General features: G+C 45.7%; 1 protein-coding gene across 50 annotated transcripts in view; it reads right to left on the bottom strand.

Moving 5' to 3' along the window:
- SORBS1 (sorbin and SH3 domain containing 1) overlaps positions 1-24030 on the bottom strand; it is a 255754-nt gene that overhangs the window by 122287 nt on the left and 109437 nt on the right. For 32 of the 50 annotated variants that reach the window (XM_033187841.1, XM_033187861.1, XM_033187955.1 and 29 more), the window contains exons 3-6: positions 12354-12408; positions 8719-8784; positions 5697-5792; positions 3557-3685 (exon numbers count right to left, since the gene is read on the bottom strand). In XM_033187841.1, the coding sequence (XP_033043732.1) occupies positions 3557-3685; positions 5697-5792; positions 8719-8784; positions 12354-12363 (301 nt within the window). In that variant the 5' untranslated portion in view covers positions 12364-12408. The remainder of the gene's footprint in view (positions 1-3556; positions 3686-5696; positions 5793-8718; positions 8785-12353; positions 12409-24030) is intronic. The other 18 variants (XM_033187880.1, XM_033187944.1, XM_033188068.1 and 15 more) reach the window with 1 other exon arrangement.

Here is a 24030-nt window from a genome sequence, read left to right as displayed (position 1 = left end):
CATTGGGAGTAGGAAGCAATCCTCGGCAAGAGCCATCCACCGCCTCACACTTGGGCTCCCAGTCCAGACTGGGCATGGCTGTCTGCAAATACTGCTAAAAACTGTTATAATGAAGCCAGGGAAGGCCCAGGAGCTCCCAGGCCCCAGGATGGGACAATAGACTGGTACAGGCCAGCAAGTTGTCAATCTGGAGGTTGACATGGACACTGTCAGAGTCAAGAGCCAGCAGGATGCTAGCCAATAGGTAGCATAGTAAGGGGACAAGATTGCCATTCCTGAATTGTCTATACTCACATTCTCTCTCTCTCTTTTTTTTTTTTTTCTTTTTGAGATAGAATCATGCTCTGTCTTCCAGGCTGGAGTGCAGTGGCGTGATCTCACTCACTGCAACCTTTGCCTCCCTGGGTTCAAGCAATTCTTCTGCCTCAGCCTCCTGAGTAGCTGGGATTACAGGCATGCACCACCATGCTTGGCTGATTTTTGTATTTTTAGTAGAGATGGGGTTTCACCATGTTGGCCAGGCTGGTCTTGAACTTCTCGTCTCAAGTGATCCGCCCACCTCAGCCTCCCAAAGTGCTGGGATTATAGGTGTGAGCCACTGCGCCTGGCTTACTGACATCCTCTTTTAAGCCCACTCCCCAGTGTTAACACATTCTAGCCTGCTTCGTTTGCATCAATGAGCATGTGGGTTTTTTTTGTTTCTTCTACTCAAACCCAGCTTGTTCCTTTTCATCCAAACTGCCCTCCTGTACCATCTTAAATTTATCACCAATCAAAAGGATTCCATTTGTGTCAGGCTAACTTCCAAACTTCCTAAGGTCACAGAGCATTCTGGAGCTAGAAAGGCTTGGAAAGCATCTGGCCCCAATTCCTCATACTCGATATGGGCTCAAAGACACTAGGACTTACCCACAGCCCGAAAGCAAGATGGCTGACTGCACGTCCACACCTGACTCCTGTTGCAACATACTGCCTTTTGCCCTCACCTAATGCACCTAGAATTGCTCTCTTTTCCTCCTTTTTCATCACAATTCCAAGTGACTCACTCAGCACCTGGCACATAGATAATGCTGAATGAATGTATGCTTATTTGGATTCGATGATCTCAATTTACAAAGATGAACTTACTGTAAGGTGCGAATGATAGCTATCCCTTAATTCTTCCGAGTATAGGATTTGCATTTTAAAACAATCTGGTGATGGTTTGGTGAAAAAGATTTGGTAAAGTTTCTTTTCACCAAATTAGTTGGTAGAAATGTGTAAGACACAAACGTATTTTAGGATAAGAGAGTGTTTCCAAAAGTGCCTCAAATCCACACACAGGGCCGGGCATGGTGGCTCACACCTGTAATCCCAGCACTTTGCCAGGACGAGGCAGGTGAATCACTTGAGCCTACAAGTTCAACACCAGCCTGGGCAACATGGAGAAACTCTATCTCTACAAAAAATATAAAAATTAGCCAAGTGTGGTGGCGTGCACCTCAGCTACTTGGGAGGCTGAGGTGGGAGGACAGATTGAGCCTGGGAGGTCGAGTCTGCAGCAAGCAATGACTGCATCACTGTACTCCAGGCTGGGCAACAGAGTGAGACCCTGTCAAAAAAACAAAACAAAAGAAAAGAAAAAACAAATCCACACACGGTACTGGTAGCACAGGCGTGCACCTGGTAGGCATATTTGTGTTCTACGTCAATGCCACACTGTAACCACTAGAGGGAGCTCCAGGCCCCCCTCTCCACCACCTCCATTTACTGCCAGAGGATGGGACAGCCGGTTTGTAAGGTCATTTGACTGCACATAAGGCCTTTCTCTTTGCATCATCCCTTAGGATTCTCTCTTCTCCAAATGCTCTCTAGCTTGGGAGCTGGGTCTTCCCAGTTAGGCTTGGAGAGACTGGATGAGGTTAGCCTTAGAATAAAATAACTTTGCCTTCTCTCCTCAACCCCACCTTTCCAGTAGGTTGAGTCAGGGCTGAGCTCAGGGATGCAGGACCAAGAAGCTATTCTGTTGACTTTCAGGGCTGTGGGCTGCTCGGGCCTGCCCTCAGTCTAAGGATAAAGAAGCCCTCACAGGGACCAACATCACCAGAAAGGGGTTTGTGCTCAAACCCTAGCCTGGCCTCATCCACCAGCATGTGACCCGGCACTTGTTATGGGTGGCTGGGCAGGAAGAAAGTCAGTTTCCAGGATGCTAGGTCTGGCCATTTCCATCCTACATATCATATCTGTCTTATCACAACACACCACTCTCGCTGCCCCAGAGGGGTCTGTGTACCCTACTGCCTATCTTCTCTGGTCCCAAGGGAGTGGTCCTCCCCGCCATTCAATTTCTCCCTCCCTTTCCTTCAAGAAAGCAAGCTCCCGTCCCCTACAGCAGCAGCTCTCAGATGCAGTCCTTGCACTAGCTGCATCAGCATGACCTAAGAACCTGTCAGAAACGCGAATCTTCAGACCCTATCTCAGACCTGCAAGCGGGAACCCTACATTCTACAACTCCGGGCTGGGGGCCAGCAACCTACCTTTTTACTCCAAGTGATTCTGATGCAGCTAAAGTGTGAAAGTCACTACCCTACAGAGTGGAGAGGTGCTGTCTCACCCTAAACTAACTGTGCCTGATCTCAAAGTCAGCGTTTGCCAACTCCCAGAATACTTGGGCTGTGCAAAGTCGTCTCTGGAGAGGCCAAAATAATCTAAGATAATCAAATAGCAGCTAACATCTAACAGTCTATTCCATGCCACCAGGCATGATACACAGCACTTCATACACTTCTTCCTCACAACAATCCTATGAGGCAGGTGCTATTATCAACCCCATTCTACAGTTCATTAGGGTTGAGAGAGAGTGAATAACTCGACTAAAGTCGCACAGCCGACAGGTGGTGGGGGCAGGGTGTGCACAGAGATCTGTCGGGTTCTGAAGTCCCAATTCTAAAACTCAATACCTCAGGTTTCCCAAGTGATGGGTTAAGGTGGGGAGATGGGCTTCATGTGGCTTCTTTGATCTCCCTTTGCTCCTAGTTTACACTGGGCCTTTGAACTACTCTCCTGATCCTGCTCCTGCAGCTGGCTGGTGATCATCCCAGGCCTGAGCCCTGTCCACCTCTGCTTTTCCGGGAGCAAGGTCATCGAGTCATCCACACTTCTCAGTCTCCCCTGGCTGCACCTCCAGCCCAGCCTGGACAGGTCACAGTGAACCTCTAGGAAGCAGGGATGAGCTCTAAGAAGCCCAACCTCTAGCCCATCCCACTGCTTATCCCCTATGCCCTAAGCTATTTCAGTCTGCTTGAGTGCAGTCTGCAGAGTACTGGCTCTTGTCACAGGATGACCTGCTCAGTCAAAGCTAACTTAAGTGGTGGTTATTGCTGTGCCTTCACCCGCAGCACGTGACTGTCAGTTTGAAGCTTTGACCACTACCCATCCAAAGGAGCTGACTGTCCCAGGGGTCCCTAAGAGAACCCAGAGTTATCTGATGAACTCACACCCTCCTGAGCAAAAACACCAGAGCCTCCTCCCGCCCTTCCCACGTGGCTCTGAATATCTTCCCCCAGCCTCAGCGCACCTGGTTTGCTTTCGTGTTGCGGGGTTTCCTGAGGGCTCACAGGGCTACTGCTTGGGGTTTCCCTGTAGGAAGACGAGGCCCGGAGAGTCACCGCTCCCTTCCCAGTGCAGATTTTTGTAGGATCCATGTCTGAAAAGAAAAGGTCCAAAATTGAAGACTGAATCCAAGACTCCTGAAGGATTAAAGGACAGTTGGTTAGCAAACTGTTACAACTGGGGAATGAGATGAACCTGGTTACAGCCACGCGAAGTCTTTGAACACTTGTGGTCAAAGAAATTAATCTGTGGGTGGTGGAGAGGGGCAAGTTTTCAGAGGTTTACTGTGCATCAGGAAGTTAGGGGAACATGGCGGCAATGGTGAGTTCTGAGTAAATGGATGAGTTATAATATCAGCTGAAAACATTTCAAAATGAAAGCAGGTTTATTCCTTTAATTAAATGAAGTTTAGGTTGGCGAGCAGACTTCTGACCAGTTAGTAAGGCACAGTTCAAGAAAGAGTTTATGAAAGACGTTTCAAGCTTCCAGACCATTCTTCTCATTGAAGACCAAGTTGGCAACTAAGGAAGTTGGGGGGGTGGGGGCAGTTCCATGGAGAACAGCTACTCCTTGCAGTTTTCCAGTGGGAAAAGGAAAAGCAAATCTCCTTGGAACAGCAAGTCAAGACTCCCGAAATGCTGAGACAGAAGGATATGCTACCTGACAAGAAAGCTCACAAGTGACAGCCTCACTTTTCAAACATAACAAAGAAAACTCACAGCAACAAAAACGACCTGGAAGGCTAAATCCTTCAATGAGCAGTGTCCACCGAGCCTCAGCTGTCTTCACAGGGTCCTGGCGTCTCCTACAGTTTCACTAGGGCCTAATAACAGACACGGATCAACTTCACGAGTTTCCTTGAGAAAGATTTCAAAATACGCTTCAAAAGATCTGAATGCCATCCTGCAGGAAATCAGTCACGGAGGCAGGGAACCGGGGCAGACCACACAGTTCTGGGAGGCACACGCACTGTTTCTTTTTGTGCAGCTGAGCTATGCAGAACGCCACAGCTTTTTTGTTTTCAGACTGCTCACAGCCTAGATCCCTGACCTAAAATTGTCACAATTAGGATTATAGGTTGATGTTCAGGGTGTGCGTTTGGGCAGGATGTGAGTTCAGACACCCGACTCATCCCCACTCCCGTCCGAGGGCAAAGAAGCAAAACCTCTTCTCTCCTTGCTTTCCGCACCAGCAGCCCACTTCCAGCAACTCAGGGAGAATGATCATTAATGTCAGACAAGAGAATGGACCTGCCTTGTCAGCGACTCTTGTATTGAACGCAATGCACAAAACGCACAGTGTGTGGCGGGGCAAGTTTCAGCCTTGGAGAGCATCTGACTTATCCAACTCTACCAAGAGGCTAAGTGACTCATGTCACCAAACTATTGGGAAAACACTTCAAAAGGATGAGGGGCACACTGATGGCTGCAGCCCATCCATAGGTTCCTGGACACACAGCCCACTTACTTCTGAAAGCACCATCGGATAAAGTACTGTGTAGGTCTCGTGTGTCCCACTTTGTACAGAAGGAAGCGATGAGCCGGAGCTGACATCTGAACTGTACTCCCCCACCCCCTGGAGGGGAGAGGCAGGAAGGGGCTGCAGGTAAAATTGGGGAAGGCATAGGGGATGCTCTGGGATGGCCCGGTGAGCATCAGAGGCAAGTCTAGGTTGGGCACCTAAGGCAGCTGCTTCAAATTCAGTCGTTCAGAGGTTCTTTGTGACACCAGGTTAATTCTCAGGGAGACTGCAGTTTTTGCTAAAGTACTGGGAGTTGGAAACCTCTAGGGAGAGCCTAGGATGTCCATGCACCTCAGACTCATCCCAAAGGGAAAGCTGAGCCTCCAGACTGACCCTTCTCCTAAAGAAAAGAGGGGCGAGGCCTCTGTCCTCAGTTCTTCCCCACATTCGCTGGCTCCCAGGAAAACGCACACAGACATTCACGTACGCAGAAGAAGTAAGGAAGCAAGCTGAGGAAGTGAGACAGAATGCCTACTAAACATGCAACGATTCAGCTCAAAGTGCGTGTTAGAAGAAAAGAAGAAAGGAAAACCATGCCATGATCCGCTCACAATTAGAGAAAATAAACCGACCCAAGGAGATACCTGTAGGGAGAACTAGGCCTGAGGCGTTTTTCACTGTCTTCACAGGAATGATTTTAACAGCAGAAATAGAGCGTGCACGTAAAGGGTTGGCAGTTGCTGAAAACACAAAAGGGTAAATGGTGCATCCAGAAAGAACATTTGGGAAACACTCAGGCAGTTGAGGAACTGGGCAGGGACAATAGGAGGAAGTCACCCACACAACAAGAACAATACAAAGGGCAGTAGATGCAGTAATTAAAAATAACCTGCTTTCTCTCTTTAGAGTTCTAGGCCAAGACAACAGACCCCTCCCCTCCAACCATCACCCAAATACAGCTGGTCAGTGTTGATTGGTGCCTCCTGCCACACCAGGAGCTTGCCAAGGCTCTGGACAAAGATTTACAGAGGCACACAGATGGCCTGGCAAACGGAGGAAGGGGAGAGCACTCAGGGTCCACAGGGCCTCCTGGGAGAATGCTGGGGAGGGAGTTCCGAGGAGGAGGGTGGTGGCCCATGGGCTGCAGATGAGTGCAAGAACGAAGGAACAAGATCGTGAGTTGCCTGGTCCCTTCAGCCATCAGAGCTACTTCCACCATAGCATAACTTCCGGGGTCTTGTGCCTGCTCTGACAATTGTAGCCCTCCGGCCCCAGGCAAATCAGAACCTCCATCTGTTAAACAGCAGATGGCCTTGCTCAAACCCACCCTTTCCTGGTCAGGAGGTGCCAAGTGTCCAAGTGCATATGTAGTCTCCGGGGCAGCACCCAAGTGCACAGCCCAGGACCCCGAGGACCAGCTGAGCTAAGGCAGAGCAGGGATGCCTGCCTGGGACACGGTGAAGGCCACCGCTCGAACATCCTGGGTGCTCAAACTTATCTATCGGCAGGGTCTCTGGGCTCCCTGCCTGCCCAGATGCTGTAATCTCATGGTAGGCACGTCCCCGAACTCCCCTTACACTGAGCCCGTTGTGAGGCCTCCCCTCACCCTCTCTTTTAAGGGCAGCACATAAAGAGGGATGGGAGCTCTGTGTGAAGGTGCCAGAGTCAACTGTGGCCGCATATCTACAGAAACACAGCGGGAAGGGCTGTCTGGGAACAAGACCGCCACTGCAGAGGCAGCATTGGTGAGCCTGTCAAGGCAACAGAAGGGAGGCATGTCGGCCAGGGACAGTGCACCTTCCAGTCCATCCTGCTGTCAGCTCACCTCCTAAGGCATGAGGCAGTCACACGGCGCCTGGTCATTAATGACTAGGTTGCTAACAACGCTACTGCATGGATTAAGACACAAATGTGCTCTCACAGCATCTTCCTGTCTGCTCCACCTGGGAGATGGGCTTGGGGGAGACTTTTGTAACCATTTTCAGAGGAAGAAGCAAGAGGCTCAGCGAACTGCTCAGGCTCATTCAGTTCTCAAGCAGAGAGGCTGAGACTGGAGCTCAGCTAGCCCAGCTCTGGTTCAGTGACCTCAGGCCACCCTGATGCCCTTCAGGTCACCCCTGCCTGCTTGTTTGCAGACAAAGGTGAGTCTCACCAAGGAGAGAGTGGGACCCACTCCACCTGCCACCCTCCCCCACATGCCTTAAGTCTCTTGTATAAATGAGTTCACATGGATGGGGTCAATGACTCCACAGCTTTAAACTAATAAGGCCCCCACCCCTCTCCATGCTCCTCACTGGATGCTAAACACATGCCTGCAGCCACTCCACAGGCACTGCCCCTCAGAGTTCCCTAAGTGCAACTTGGTCGAGACTGTCCAGGGCCCCACACCATGGGTGCAGAGGGGCGACCAGGCAGGGAGGCAAGAACAGGAGCATGGCAGGTCCCCTCGGGCCACCAAGGAACCCACCCCCACACCACCTGGGCCCTGCACCCCAGCCCCTCCTAGTCTCTGGGCATACCCTCTACAGCTGGTTCCTCTTAGTTCACACTTTGCCTTGTCTTAAAAGGAACACTCTGTTGACCCAGATGGAAATTACACAGATCAAAATGCCAAATTGTTTGAAATTATTCTTTGATGCATCTTGACTTAAATGCCCAATGCGAGGATTCTGGCCCTTCCTCTTGTATACCATAAAATTTAGCTGGATGAGCATTCATTCCAATTCTGAATTTGAAGCAGAAATAAATATGGCAGAGCATAAATTCCCCTCATCTTGAGGATAAGGGAACCCACACCCAGAAAGATAAAGGGCCTCTCAAGATGTCCTGTTCATGGTGGCAGAGCTGGGACTTGAACTCATGCTTTGTCACTCCAGCTTGAGTGTCCATCACACCACTCAGTAAAAGTGGCACCGCGAGCCCCGTAGCCAGGCTATCTGCTCAGCCACACTGAGGTCAGGATGAAAGTCTCCAGGCCAAGCAGGACCTCAAAGGTCATTCATCACATCCATCATTCATTTCACATTTAAATCTTTTATCCTAAAATTTTAAAAAACTGAAACTATGGGCCGGGCGCGGTGGCTCAAGCCTGTAATCCCAGCACTTTGGGAGGCCGAGACGGGCGGATCACGAGGTCAGGAGATCGAGACCATCCTGGCTAACACGGTGAAACCCCGTCTCTACTAAAAATACAAAAAAAAAAAAAAAAAAACTGAAACTATGAGAGGATGTGCATTAAATTAATGCCACTGAAATAATTTAATGATTTAGGCTTTTACCTTAGGGTCAGGACTGTGAACACATCACTGTTTATTATAGGTGACGGTGAAAGGCTGAGCAAGGGATATTTCAGGCTGATAAATGCCATCTGTACCAGGCATGAAGTATGCATTGGTCCATGTGCCTGATCTGTCAGTCACAGCATCCTTGTGTGCTAGGGAAAGTTTTTAATACCTCACAGTGGGAAAATGGCAGCCTCAGACTCCCGAAATGCAAGAACAGGCTCCAGGTCTCAGAAAATCAGTGTAGGGAACAGGTCCCCAGTTTATGGCTTGGTTAGGCCAATGATGTTCGCACCAGGCAGATGGGATGGCCCCGGCCTGACATACTCCACATCTTTAGAAATGCTTTCCAGTACCAATCCAGACTTCTCTCCAAGAACCTTACCTTTGTCTTGACCATTGCTGCCAGGTGCCAAGCCATTCACCACAGCTTTGGAACCACCATCACATTCTGCAAGAAAGAAAGAGAGCATGAAGTTTGTGAGTAAACTGCCCCAGCACTTACTGAGTCCTGCATGGCAGAAGGTGCTGGGGTCGGAGTCAGGAAGAAGCAGAGGGGTCCTGCCCAGATACTTTCAGACCTCTAGGCCTCGGTTCCTAAGAGGCCCTCTGCCGAGAATGTCTCATCCTCCCTTCTCACCTGATGGAAATTCCACGCATCCCTGGGGCTGCCCTCAGATGTCATGTCCTCTGGGTTGGCTGAGACTTCCCTGAGTTCTGCTCAGTTACAGAAGCTGAGACCATCCCTGCTCACCTGCAGCCTAAGCCCCACCCAGGTCCCCATCCCAAAATAGATAGAGGCAGGCCGAGGAAGGCAGGCCGGCAGGCCCTGTCACCCTGGGACATGTGTGCTTGGAGGAACCCCTCCAAGCCCAGAGTTAACCAAGCTACAAACATAATCACAACTAGCTATGGGTTTTTAAACACTGACTTGCCCAGGTCTGAGGATCCATGCTTAGCATTGCATAATTAGCATCTCATTTTATCCATAAGACCCAGACCTCCAGAACTAGGAGTTAGGAATGCCTATTTTATAGATAAGAAACTTGAGGCAGAGAGGATTCCAGGCCTGCCCAAGATCACTAAGCTGAAATTTGAACTCTGCTCTGCCCATCTCACAGCTCATCTTCTTCCTCCCCAAATGGGATAAACATTTGGGTTTCCTGATATATACATACATACATATGTATATACATATATTCTATTTCTCCAAATGCTGGGACTGAAGCTTAGTCCCACACCCCTGTAATTCATTAGGCTGAGACCTAAGTCACCTTACCTAGGCCCTTAACAATCAGCCTCCCAAAATGGGGGTCGCCTGCTATAAGCCACACTGGCAGGCCAGTCTGGATGCTGCCAGTGGCCATACACGAGCAGGGCCACTGCCCCACCTGGTGCCTGGACTTCCCCACGCTGGCTCCACAGGCTGTGGCCTGTTAATTGCCCACACCCACCTATAGGTGAAGGCTAATTCTTCTAGATGTCAGAGTCTTCCTTGAGCTCTGATTTCTGAGATGGGTGGAAGAAGGCCAGAAATCCAAGTACCTGCTCGAGTTCCTTCTGCGATTGTAGGCCTTGCTCCAGGCCTCCCCAGGCTAGTGTGGGGCAGCCCCTGAGCTACCAGCAGGCACAGCCCCATGTTCTTCCTTTCTTTTAATTAAATATAACAACCAAACTTGAAATTTTGGAAAGGTATTTAAAAATTAGTAACTCCATCTCCTGAAACTCAAACCTCTGCAGCACAATGTTGGTGTCCAGCTTCCCGAGTTTGATTCAGCAACAGCACACACTAGCAGAGTGATCCCGGCCATATTATTAACCCCTCAGGGCCTCGGTTTTCCCATCTGTGTAATGAGGGTGGCAAACCACGCCCCACTTGTGAGGCTTTTCCAGGTGAATGTAACAAGATCACACAGGTAAAGCACTTCACCTGGTGACTGGCAGCCCAGCCCAAACTTGGAATAAAAAGAATCCACCATTTTTACACTGCTCTTTCCACCAGCGATTAAAACAAATATTTCCCATGTAGCTACTTTTCTCCTAATGACCATTTTAATAGCGGCGTAATATTCCATCAAGTAAATACACATGACGTACTTACTCATACCCCCCACTTCATGTGGGTGATATTTTTGTTTCCTTGAAATTAAGATAGAAATTCCCAAGAGTGGGATCATCGGGTCAAAGGCTCCAGAGTTTCTGAACTCTTCCTAGGCAATGCCTCCTTCCAAATCCCCCACGTTGAGAGAGAGATTCTGGGGAGAAGTCTCCTGGGCTTTTCCACACCCATACCCTTCTTCCAGGCCTCTCCCTTCCTCCTTCTCTGGCCCTTAATGCCAGGAGTAGTAAACCAAAGTTAGGCCAGTTCTGCCACTGGACGAGAAAGTAGCTTTAGGCTACAGAGAAAAAGTTTAAAACAAAATAAAGGCAAACACCATGGCCTATTTTAAATAACAACAAAAGCAAAAAGCCAAAGAGACAAAAATGAGTTATGAAGCAGGAGCTACTGGCAGTACCTGAGCCTGCTTAGAGGGGAAAAGGTGCACGGCCTCTTCGCACACAGCAAAAGCACTCAAGGAATTGCTAAGAAGCCAAGTCCCGGGCTTTGCAGGGAGGAACTCTGAACTCATAACAGTAAGAGCCCAAAGATGAAGCCCTTGCCATGCCTTGGACACAGAGCCTAGCACTTTAAAAGCACTGCCTCAGGCCAGGCACGGTGGTGGAGAGGGGCGGATCACCTGAGGTCAGGAGTTCGAGACCAGCCTGATCAACATAGTGAAACCCCGTCTCTATTAAAAATACAAAAAAATTAGCCAGGCGTGGTGGTGGGCACCTGTAAGCCCAGCTACTCAGGAGGCTGAGGCAGGAAAATCACTTGAACTCAGGAGGCAGAGACTGGAGTGAGCCAAGATCACGCCACTGCACTCCAGCCTGGGTGACAGAGCGAGACTCGTCTCAAAAAAAATAAATAAAAGCATTGCCTCACTTAATCCTCACTAAATCCCAATGAACTGGTGCTTTTATTATGTCCATTTTGCAGAGGAAAATGCAGAGAAGGGTCCACCACAGGCCCAAGACTATGCAGCCAGTAAACAAAGAGGTCAGGGTGTGGGCCTCAGCTATTCCACCCCAGAGCCTTCCTAGGTCTGAACTACATACTGTCCTGCTCAGAACTTGGCTAAAAGGGTATTGTATGCAAATAAATGGAAGCAGGTGATTTTTAATCCACAAAGGTCACTGACAACACTCACGAAATACTGCAGGATTGGGAGACCCCTGACTGAGATATCCACAGGGTCATCTTCCCACCCCACAGCCTGCCCCACCTGCAGGTCTCAGGAGGCTCCAGGGCATGCTCAGTAGCCTAGGTGGGGCTTAATCTCCAGATGGAAACTTCTCGGCTCGAATTCTGGGTTGGAAAGCTGACAGCTCTTGGCTGCATGATGAGCAGGGATCTGTTCCCATCTCTGTCTTCCCTAACCCACGTTTTCTACCTCAGCTCAAAACTAAAAATACTCAAAACTGATTATTTCTTTAGGTCTTGACTTTTACTACCAAAGGCAAAGCAAAAGAGGGAGCAAACTGCTCTACTAGCCTGGATGAAGGAAGCATTAGATTAGTTCATATCCTGGGGCAATTATGGCCACTCAGTTTACTTTTGCTGCAGTCACTCAGATTAAGAAATGCCATGGAAGTGTACACACATGTCAAATTTTATCAAATTGTATACTTAAAATATCTGTGGTTTATAGTATGCCAGTTACATCTCAATAAAGAGAGGGCTAATGTGCATGTAAAGTGTAGCACAGTTCTTTGGCAATAGTAGTAGGCACTCAAAAAATCATTAACCATGAAGGTGATGATAGTGATGATGACAACTTATGACAAAGCTTTGGCATTCACCCAGGTTGCAAAAAATAAAAAATATAATGCCAGAGTGGGGCCTTTGGGGTGCGTGGGAAATCTGGGTAAACGGCCCAGTTTGGTAGATGAGAGAAAGATGAGTTTAAAATGACTTACCAGAGCTCATGGTGGTGGCAGGACAAGTCGTCTGCAACTGGGGCTCTGAACTGCTCTGTAGCAAAACAAACACCACACAATGCAATTGATGAATGGCAGGTTCGCGATAAATCCCAGTGGTTAGTATTAAAAATGCAAACACTGTAACCCTTGATAAAACAGAGCTGAACCAGGAGTCACCTGGCCAGGCTTCTGGTTCATGGTCACCCACATATTATTGTGACCTTGGGCACATCACTCAACCTCACTGGTTTCAGTTTTGTTGCCCCTACTTGATGCTAATGTTATCCGAGATCCCTTTCAGCTCTAACATTCTATAAAAAAACCTCAAGCTACATGAGTGCACGTGGTTTAAAGAGAGGGTAAAGGAAAGGGGAAAAAACACATTTTAGGAGAAAGGTAAAATCACGACACAAACTGATTTGAGAACTTACTGATCATACTGAATGCTTATATATAGCTTACTATGCACAAGGAAATGTTCCAAATGCTTTAAATATATTAATGCATTTGACCCTCACAACCCTAGGAGGTAAGCACTAATATCATGTTCGTTTACACAGATGAGGAAACCGAGACACAGACAGGTGAAGCTGTGTGCTTGCCGCAGTGGAGGAGCTGATACTGGAACCCAGACAGCCTGACTTTCTGGCCCCGTTCCTATGCACTGTGCTCTACCACCTGGAGGTGGGAACCAATGCCTGATGTTCCAATAGATAACCCCTTAATTTAGTAGGGTCTCAAAGAAAGGTTAAATTGTACTGACAATGCCCTAATATATATCTAGATCTTTTATTGAGTTATAGTTTGCATACAACCGAATATATCCATTTTAATTTTACAATTCAATGAGTTTTGACAAATACATACACCCTATAACCACCACCGCAATCACAATATACAGCCTTTCCATCACCCCAAAAAGTTCCCATGTGTATCTCTACAGCCAAGTACCATCTCAGGCCCCTGTTAACAACTGATCTGCTTTCTGTTACTATTGTTTTACCTTTTCCAGGATTTTATATAAATGGTATCATCGTATAGGTAATTCTTTGTGTCTGGCTTCTCCTGTTTAGCGTAACACTTCTGAAAAGCAACTGGTTAGATATGGCTAGGTCAATTTCTGGACTCTTTTCTATTTCAGTGAGCTGTCTTTATCTAATAACTCACTGTCTTGATTACTATAGTTTTACATAGCCTTGAAATCAGGTAATGTGAGTGATAGAGTTTGGATATTTGTCCCTGCCCAAATCTCATGTTAAAATGTAATCCCCGATGTTGGAGGTGGGCCTGGTGGGAGGTGTTTGAATCATGGGGATGGATCCCTCATGGCCTGGTGCTATCTTTGCAATAGCGAGTTCTCACAAGACCTGGTCATTTAAAAGTATGTGGCACCTCCCCCACCCTTACTTATGCTCTTGTTGTGTGACACTCCTGCTTCCCCTTTGCTTTGCACCGTGATGGGAAGCTTCCTGAGGCTCCCCAGAAGCCGAGCAGATGCCAGCACCATGCTTCCTGTACAGCTAGCTTACAGAACTGTGAGCCAATTAAACCTCTTTTCTTTATAAATGACCCAGTATCTGGTATTTCTTTACAGCTGTGCAAGAATAGCCTAACACAGTGAGTCTTCCAACTTGAGTTTTTTTTTCCAAAATCATTTTGGCTATTTTAGGTCCTTTGCATTTTCATATAAAGGTTAAAACCACTTTATCAATTTCTACCAAAAAAAGTCTGTTCAGATTTTAACTGGAATCGTGTTGAATCTGTGAAAAACTAACATTTTTAACAATATCAAGTCTTCCATTTCATGAGTATGACCTATCTCTCCCTTTATCCAGGTCTTCTTTAATTTCTCTTGGTAATGTTTTACAGTTTTTTCAAAGTACAAGTCTTGTACATACTTCGACTAATGAAGTCTTACTGAACACATCTGAAGGTCACACAGTCTGGAAAACAAGTCCTTGGGATATGCAGAACCTTGATACCTCAAGTGTGGTCCACAGGCCAGCAGCATTCACATTAGCTGGGAGCTTACTGAAAATGCAGAAGCGGCCAGGCGTGGTGAGTCACGCCTATAATTCCAGCACTTTGGAAGGCCAAGTTGGGCAGATCACTGAGGTCAGGAGTTCGAGACCACCCTGGGCAACATGGTGAAACCCTGTCTCTACTAAAATACAAAATCAGCTGGGTGTGGTAGTGGGTGCCTGTAATCTTAGCTACTCGGGAGGCTGCGGCAGGAGAATTGCTTGAACCTGGGAGGCAGAAGTTGCAGTGAACCTAGTTCGTATGTGCCACTGCACTCCATCTTGTACCTACTGAATCAGAATGGGCATTTTAACAAAATTCCAGGTGCTCTCTTTGCATTTTAAGGTGTGAGAAGCAATGATGCAGAGGAAAGCTCCCATTCACAAATTCTGTAATAGGGATGTGAAGATACGGTATGAAGGTCTGCAAAAGGAGACATGCTTTAGCTTCTTTTTTTTTAAAAAGCTGAAGTTGGACACTGATTTCCTTTCTGGATGGTTGCTTTGCTTACTGTCCTTGTAATTAACAGAGTAGAATGCTAGGGATGAAAAGGAAATCATCCTAAGTCCATCTCTGCAGCCCAAATCAGCAGTAACTTTGCCTCTGTCACTGTCAAATACATCTGAGACTATCTATGACCTTCAATAGCTGTCCACACAGCCAGTTTTCTAAGCTGTGGAAACATCTGTTCTTTCAACTGAGAAACACACAACCTGCTGTTATCTGTATGTCCTCATGTTTTCCAATCCTAATTTTTTGATACTTTAGTTTGTCTCCCAGGATCAAAAGGGTTGTTGTGATACCATCCAAATGCTTTTATTTTATAAACAATTTTCATGAGCAATTGTATTATGTTAAGGTTTTTATTCCTTCTTTTTTCTTTTTTCTTTTTTTTTTTTTTGAGACAGGATCTTGCACTATCACCCAGGCTGGAGTGCACTGGTGTGATCACGGTTCACTGGAGCCTCAACCTCCTGGGCTCAAGCAGTCCTCCCACGTCAGCCTCCCAAGTAGCTGGGACCAGTTGTGCACCACCACATGTGGCTAATTTTTTAAATTTTTATTTTTTGGAGATGGGGTCTCTCTATTGCCCAGGCCTCAACTCCTGGCCTCAAGCGATCCTCCTGCCTCAGTCTCTAAAAGTGCTGGGATTACAAGTGTGAGCCACTGCACCTAGCCTTTCCTCAATTTTTAAAGCAGTATTGAAGAAATCTTCTTGATTCAATTGTGAAGCTGTCTTGGCTGAAACTATTTTCATTCTTTTATGAGTCCTTTCTAGCCTCTAGATACATAAATAGCATGTACACTGCTGTAAACATACTATCTGGACAGCTTTGTGTTCTAATTTTTAAATCAAATATTTCATGAACATTTTTCTAGGATTCTATATAGTCAGCGTATCCATCATTTTAATGGCTGTATTTCATTGTAAAAACACTCCATAATCCATTTACCAATTCCCTTTGTATAGTTTAATTCATCTTAATTTAAAAAACAAGTACAAAGCACAGAGCATTCTTAGGCTGGAGAAGAAATGAATGGAGATGTCTTATGAACCAAACAAAAAGGGATACCTCAACTCATACATGATGAGTAATCACTGTCATATGCAGGTAGCCCTTTGCACATTTCACATTTCTCAATATAGAAACTACTAAGTGTCAGCCCCTCTTACTTACAAACTGACCTAAAACAGACACGGTCAGAGATAATCTTCAAAATATTTAACCATCATTTTGCCACAAATGTCTACCAACTGGAGCAGACACCAATTGTAGCACTCTCTGGGAGGCCCCTCCCTGGGCCTGCTATTAACCATTTAATGGCTGGATGGTTGGAGGGTAGAAGGAGAATGGATCCTGGGTGTTGACAGACTACTTTGATATTTTAAGACCTAGTATGACGATAGTACGTGACAATGACAATGCACAGTGAGTACCAGCTCCTGCACACGAGGACTTTTTGAGTAGCAGGTTCTGTTGTGTGTTCACTCTGGCGATTAAATCTCCAGCAGGTGATACTAACAAACAAGGGATAGTTTAAAATAAAATTAAAAGTGCTGAGGATGAACGGGCTGATTGAAGAAAAGGAACTGCAGCAATGGCAGCAGTGCCAAGGACAGTGCCCCGTGTCCAGTCCTCCCTTGTGGTGGCAACAGCAGCAACGTCCTATCCAGACTATTCCAGGGCCTGATTCTGGCTCTGATCCCAGCCAGCTCAGCCTCCTGGAATTCCTGCCCCAGTTCTGAGTGCAGTTCTCCAACCTTCCATAAACTCCGTGAACTACCCAAGATCTTCCAACAAATCCCTTTTCAGTTTGAGTTCACCAGAGGTGGTTTCTGGTTATCTGCCACCCGAGAACTTTGACCAGTAGAAGATGGGAGGGAGAAGTCCCCAAGGTTTCATCTAAAGAGGAGAATCTTCATTCCTGTCTCCTGACATGAGGCTGATCAGATCTGAATCCCAAGTGGCTTGGCAGTGGTTGTGTCTCTACAACCTTAAGTGCTCAGAGCCTCGGAAGTGAGGATGCATCCATGAAACTACACAAACTGAGCTTGACCAGAACACTGAAAGCTTTGAAAATCATAGTCTAGTCCCTGCTGTTTATTTAGAGATAATAAGGGTCATTACAATCAGATGAGAACTTGAGAGTTTATTTTACATAAAAAACCTCTAACACTTAATATTTATTTAAAAACTAAGCTGTAAAGAGCCTGATTTGGTTGAGTACATGATGGCATGACTTTGGAATGTCTCTTACAAGTCCCCCCTCCAAATGAGCCAGGCACCTTTGGGTAAAAGCCAAACGGACGAACAGTGTACCATCTAGTGGCAAAATCAGACAACTACAAGTGGGCAGTTAATTCCCTTAGTGAGTTGCAGGAGCCTATGCAGTGTTAGAGCTTGGGTGTGCCAGTGGGGGATCAAACCGCCATTCTACGCTTTGAGCTGCTTGGACCTGCCGTATTTGGTCAAAGTACCACGGCATCAACACAGACATTCCATGAGAAGAACAAGATGTGAAGTGGCCAGAGTCGTTAAGAAAGCATCCAGATAATTAACCTTTCCATATTGTCCACCCACCCCGCCAATTCCAGGACCCTATACTAAGACAAGTTTTGATGACACAAAGTGATTAATTACTAAAAAGGCAAATTTATACTCATGCTTCCAGCTGAAAAACAATCAACTAAATATGGGTTGGTTACTGGGAAAGGAAAGAAGGTCCTTATATGGATAGTTTAGGGATATATGACTAGGGAGAAATTGAGTATGTCTGTAAAAATGAATTCAAGGTCCTGCAAAGGTTCTTGGAAAACAAAGAGCCTTTAAATCTCCTAGCCAGCATGCTCCAGCTTCTCCTATGCACTATGGTGTTTTGCCTCCATAGCTCCCCCATCCCCAACAATAGATTGTAAATATCTGGAAAGGAAAAACTACATCATTCTCAGCACTGGGCATGCAGGAGGTGCTCAGTCATGGCCTTTCTCACACCTGTTTAACCTTCAGAACCTAACTTCAGAGTCTTACCTTCAAGATAGCCAAGAGCCTCCTTAACTCCACTGTGACTCCTTAAAAGGGAGCCAGCTCCCCACTTGTACAAAATGCTGGTTATGCCTTAGCTTTAAAATCCAATCTTGGGCCGGGTGCAATGACTCACGCCTATAATCCCAGCACCTTGGGAGGCCGAGGTGGGCAGATCACTTAAGGTCAGGAGTTCAAGACCAGCCTGGCCAACAGGGGGAAACCCATCTCTACTAAAAATACAAAAATTAACCAAGCATGGTGGTGGACGCCTGTAGTCCCAGCTACTCTGGAGGCAGAGGCAGGACAATCACTTGAACTTGGGAGGTGGAGGTTGCAGTGAGCTGAGCTCACACCACTGCACTCCAACCTGGGTGACAGAACAAGACTCTGTCTCAAAAAAAAAAAAAAAAAAAGAAAACCCAGTCTGATACTGGGCGCCATGGCTCACACCTGTAATCCCAGCACTTGGGAGGCCGAGGCAGGCAGACTGCTTGAGTCTGGAGTTTGAGACCAGCCTGGGTAACATGGGGATGCCCTGTCTCCACCAAAAATACAAAAATTAGCCGCCCGTGGTGGTGCACACCCGTAGTCCCAGCTACTCTGGAGGCTGAGGTGGGAGGGTCGCTTGGACCCAGGAGGCAGAGGTTGCAGTGAGCCAAGATCGCGTCACTGCCTGGGTAACAGAGTGAGACCCTGTATTTAAAAAAAAAAAAATCTAATCTGGGACTTGATTTTATATATGTACAGCTACTTCCAACAGCTTGAAAAGAATAGAGACAGCGCACAGAGCCCCAGAATAAATGCTTGGCCTTATTTCTTTGTACTTTGCGGATCCACTAGCAGAGCAACGTTTCTCCAATTTTTCAACAGCACCTTCTCTTCTCAATCTCTATTAATGTCATTTCTCTTCAAATGCACCCTCTACATTATTGCAAAGGGTGCAGAAGGTTCTTCAGAAGCCAGAAAGGATAAACACTGAGTCGCTGATACTTCCTTTCAAGGGGAAGAAAGTGGGATAAACTTGACCCTGACATTAACTTCAGTCTAGAATCCCATGACACTCCTGGGAGCTCAGAACACAACAGGCACGAAGTTTCTGTAAAAAGACCAATGTTTCTGGAGAGGGAGCAATAGGAAAACACATCAGAAAGGCCATCCTCCACATCCTCTCATTTCCTCCTGGAGTCCCTCCAACTCGGTTTCCGTTCTAACCAATTATCTGAAATGGCCTTCAGAAAGGTTTCCAGTGCACATGCATGGCCAAGTCCAACAGTTTCTGCACTGGTCCGGGCTTCACTGATCTTTCCACTGCATTTAAGATAGTTAACTCCTTCCTCCTCCCCACACTTTCTGGTCTTGATTTCTAAGTGTCACTGTGAACTGATTTACATTGGGCCATGAGGATCCTTCTAGAACAGGGCCTCTGCAGTTCTTCAGGAGTTTAGGGAGTCAGAGGGCCCTAAGCTGGTCTTTATTCTGTTTCAACTACATCCTCATTTCTTTAGAACCAGAAGCATCTATGTAGGTTAATTTTCCTGGTTTTCCAGCTGTGTTGGAAGGAGGTTCCATGAACCCCCTCCAGCCACTGTGCTGGCACCCACCTATGTACTCCCCCAGCTTTCACTTCAACCTGGGTCAAATTTCAACAGGGAAAAAAAATCCACAGGGCTCCTATATACTCAGAGGGGTTGGCTGGGCAGTATGGTGGGCAAGGGAAAGGCAACAAAGCTTCCAGGAATGAGTTTTATATCAAAAACACAGGCCTGATAATATAATTCAAAAACAATTCTTTAGTACCTACTTTGCATCCAGGAAAGTGCTTGGCCCAGTGGGGGCCAACATGATCAGACAGGATTGCTGTCTTTGAGGCCATCAAGGGTTGTAGGGTGGCAGACATGGCCCTTTTAAATATAATACAATGGGATAACCCTTCTGCTAGCAATCTGGCTTAAGTGTCATGGGAGCACAATGAGAGAGAGAATCAAGGAATGAGTAAATACCAAAATGTCCCAATGTTCATTGACATACCTTCTAAAATCACCTCAAATGTCACACTTTTGGAAACACTGATCTAAAAATTCAAGTCCAAATTTAATGTGCCATAAGGCCCTGCAGGATCACGTCCCAGTTATTTTTCCAGTCTCATCTCCCTCACATCCTCCCATGAGTCCTAAACTCTACATGTACCATACTTGCTATTCCTACTGAATTATGATAAGAGTTCCCATTTCTAAGCCTTCAATCTTGTTGCTTCCCACTAATGCCCTTTCCCTCATCTCCCCAAATTTAAGGCCAATCCCAATAGCCAGACGCACTGGTTCAACAAAAACTAAAGGTTTTTATTTTCATCTAGTTTTTATTTTATTTTATTTTCTGTAGTTACACTGGCTGGAAATAGTTTTGGTTTTGATCCCCATATAAAGTCATGAAGATGAAGAACTCTTTTATTTTGGAGACAGAGTCTTGCCTCTCATCCAGGCTGGAGTGCAGTGGCAAAATCTCGGTTCACTGCAACCTCCGCCCCCCGGGTTCAAGTGAGTCTCGTGCCTCAGTCTGCCAAGTAGCTGGGATTACAAGCACGTGCCACCTTGCCTAATTTTTGTATTTTTAGTAAAGATGGGGTTTCACCATGTTGGCCAGGCTGGTCTTGAACTCCTGACCTCAAGTGATCCACCCACCTCGGCCTCCCAAAGTGCTGGGATTACAGGCATGAGCCACTGCACCTAGCCAAGAACTCATTTTAATAAGACCTATTTATGATCACAATACTCAGAAAGCCCATGCCCAAACTCCACTATCAACATCAAACTTTCGTTCCAGGTTCATGCCAGAGAAGGGGCAGATTTGGAGCTAGAACATTCACCACCAATAAATCTGCAATCATTTTAAAATACTTGAGTGGAGCCTTTAAAGAAATATAAAATGTTGACTTCCATCCCAATAAGCAAATTCAGCCCCCCCAACAGTTTCAAGTCTTATAAATGCAGTATTATTTGAGCTTCAAACAACAGAATTTAGGAGATAATTTGTAATTATATATTACATTGTCTAACGTATTAAAATGCATGGCTTGCAGCAAACAAAATGACGGGTTAATATCCTTAATCTAATGTAATCATACTAATTGCCAAGAAAAATATTTTTAGACAAATGAAGAAATGATTCCGAGAAGAAAAAATGCAAATAATAAACAAATCTATGAGAAAACGTTTACTTAACCCAATCAGTTAAAAAATACAGGCCGGGCGGGGTGGCTCACGCCTGTAATCCCAGCACTTTGGGAGGCCGAGGTGGGTGGATCATGAGGTCAGGAGATCGAGACCATCTGGGCTAACACAGCGAAACCCCGTCTCTACTAAAAAAAAATACAAAGAAATTAGCCGGGCGTGGTGGCGGGCGCCTGTAGTCCCAGCTACTCAGGAGGCTGAGGCAGGAGAATGGCGTGAACCCGGGAGGCGGAGCTTGTAGTTAGCCAAGATCGTGCCACTGCACTCCAGCCTGGGCGACAGAGTAACACTCCGTCTCAAAACAAACAAACGAACAAAATATATATATATATAAACAAAATGACTAAATATTTTTTCTACTTCTTATATTAGTCCAAAATTTTTTTAAAACTAATAATGTGGGCAAATGCAAAGACACTGGCTTTTTCCTACACGGCCAATGACACTACATTTTTATCATTATCTTCAGCAATACACACCAAGAGCTATGCACCTCATACCCCTGTGCTTTAGGAGAATCTAGTCTAAAGAAAGAACCTTGAATGACAATAATGCTATACATACAGAGATGTTTACCATAGCTTTATTAGTAATAGTGAAAGCCTTGAAACCCTCTGGTGTTCAGTAACAGAGGGGCTAATTACCTGACCACATACCCACTGCAGGGACTGTTGAACAGTTATGAGAAAAACTAACATTGACCATACAACATGGGAAAAGACTTCTCATAAGATTAGGTGACTAAAGCAGGGTATAAGTCTGTGTGACATATGTGATTACAATTTTTTTTTTTTTTTTGAGATGGAGTCTCACTCTGTTGCCGAGGCTGAAGTGCAGTGGCACGATCTCGGCTCACTGCAACCTCCGCCTCCTCGGTTCAAGCGATTCTCCTGCCTCAGCCTCCTGAGTAGCTGGGACTACAGGCGCCCACCACCATGCCCAGCTAATTTTTGTATTTTTAGTAGAGACACGGTTTCACTATGTTGGCCAGGCTAGTCTCAAACTCTTGACCTCAGGTGATCTGCCCACCTTGGCCTCCCAAAGTACTGGAATTACAAGCATGAGCCACTGTGCCCGGCTCTGTTATTATAATTACATAATAGGCAAAACACATATATACAGTAAAAAGAAAATATGTCCAAATTCTAATAGTGATTGTGGTAGCATGGAATTATGGGTAATTTTTTTTTCTATTTTCCAAACTGTTTATAACGTGGTTATAATACATTTCTTTTCTAATGACAAGTATCTTTTTTAGCTCTTACATGACATTTGATATGCAATTGTGTAATATTTAGAACTTGAAAGAAAAAATTCTAGGAGACAAGTTAAAAATGCCACTGACAGTCATGTCCATTAGAACATGGCACAGTCACCTGATGCCATCTTCCACAGAACTTGTGGGATTCTAACATTCATCATCAGTGATTGCTTTTGTTTAATGAAGCCAAACTACTCCCATGAAGTTCCTTAGGAGGATGAAGGGGCAATAAATGGACTCGACTGTTCAGCTAGATTTCCTAAAGAAGCAATCACACCAAAACATTTCATCTTAAAATAGTCAACTGGAGCTGCCAGGTGACAACACACAAACCACCCCATTGCTCCCAGTGCCTGCTCACTGCCAAGTCCCTGCTGCTAACCCCACTTCATGGCATTCCAGAGCCCTGAGCTCCTTCTCAAATCCTTTATATGTAAAACTCCGGGCACACACAGTTTCTAAAACACGCGTTGTTAACCAAGACAAGTCTTAAAAGCAAAAACTGGCCTATTTGTGTTTCCCAAATATGGCTGTGTCTACAGAACCAAAACAAAGCTGTCTAACTGTGGCATTCAGCACATTTGGAGCCTTCCCCTTAGACAATCCAGATAACTCAAAATAGGGCAGATTCCCAAATTCATGAGATAAAAGCAAGACATCTTAACTCTGTTTAAATCATAAATACATAACCTCAAAATAACAAAGACAAGCCCAGAACACAGAAGCCATTTTTCTTCTGCAGCAGTGGCTATACAATGTCTACCAGTGAGAGGTCATGAATGAAAGCATTTTAGATTCTCAGGAGAATCCAGGTTGGGCCATAGTCCACAATGTAGGTAAACGAAATGAAGAAGTACTGTGTATGGCTGGGGAAAAAAAGGTTAAAAAGCTGAAAAGCAGTCTGTTAAGAGCTTGAAAATGGGAAAGCAGGGTGGGTTTGATATGGCAGGAGAGGGCTCTGCTCTTACAGACAATCCACAGTTCCCTCTCAACTTTTCTTTTAAACCACAAAATCCCTGAGGCTATGTATTTACCACATCATATATTACACAGACATCTGCAGTACAGACCCATACCATGCTCAGGAATGAGGGAACAGAGGCTCCATTCAGTAAAAAGACTTTGGGTCTTTCGCAAATACATAACTTAAATACTTCAGTTCATAATACTGGCTTGTTCAGGAATTGCTTATTTTCCTTAAGAAGTTTTGAACTTGTAACTGAATATATACTAACCTACCAAAAGGGTAATACGAAACACTGTAAACACCGTCTTTTCTGAGAAAAGCTCTCTTCTCGGTGGCATTTGTTTAATAACTGAGATGGAACACATATACACAGGCCCAAAATCAATAATCCCTGAGCACAGTCTCTGGGGCCATGGACCACATCAGATCATTAGCACCTCACTGTAATAAATGCAAGACCTTGGCTCCCATCACTCACCCAGTGAATATATCATGTTAGCTACTTTTACCTATCCTCATTTATTTTTACCCTAATTTTAGGCAACTTTTGAATATATCAGGTATAAAAGCGACGACATCCAACCATTGAAATTACAATACAAATGTCTGTAATGAGTTTTCTTCAAACCAAGATAAAACCACTAAAACATTCAACATAATATCAAGCTCA

Source organism: Trachypithecus francoisi, unplaced genomic scaffold (genome assembly GCF_009764315.1).
Source record: "Trachypithecus francoisi isolate TF-2019V2 unplaced genomic scaffold, Tfra_2.0 Contig01579, whole genome shotgun sequence".
Taxonomy (NCBI): Eukaryota; Metazoa; Chordata; class Mammalia; order Primates; family Cercopithecidae; genus Trachypithecus; species Trachypithecus francoisi.
This window is presented reverse-complemented; position numbering and strand designations above follow the sequence as displayed.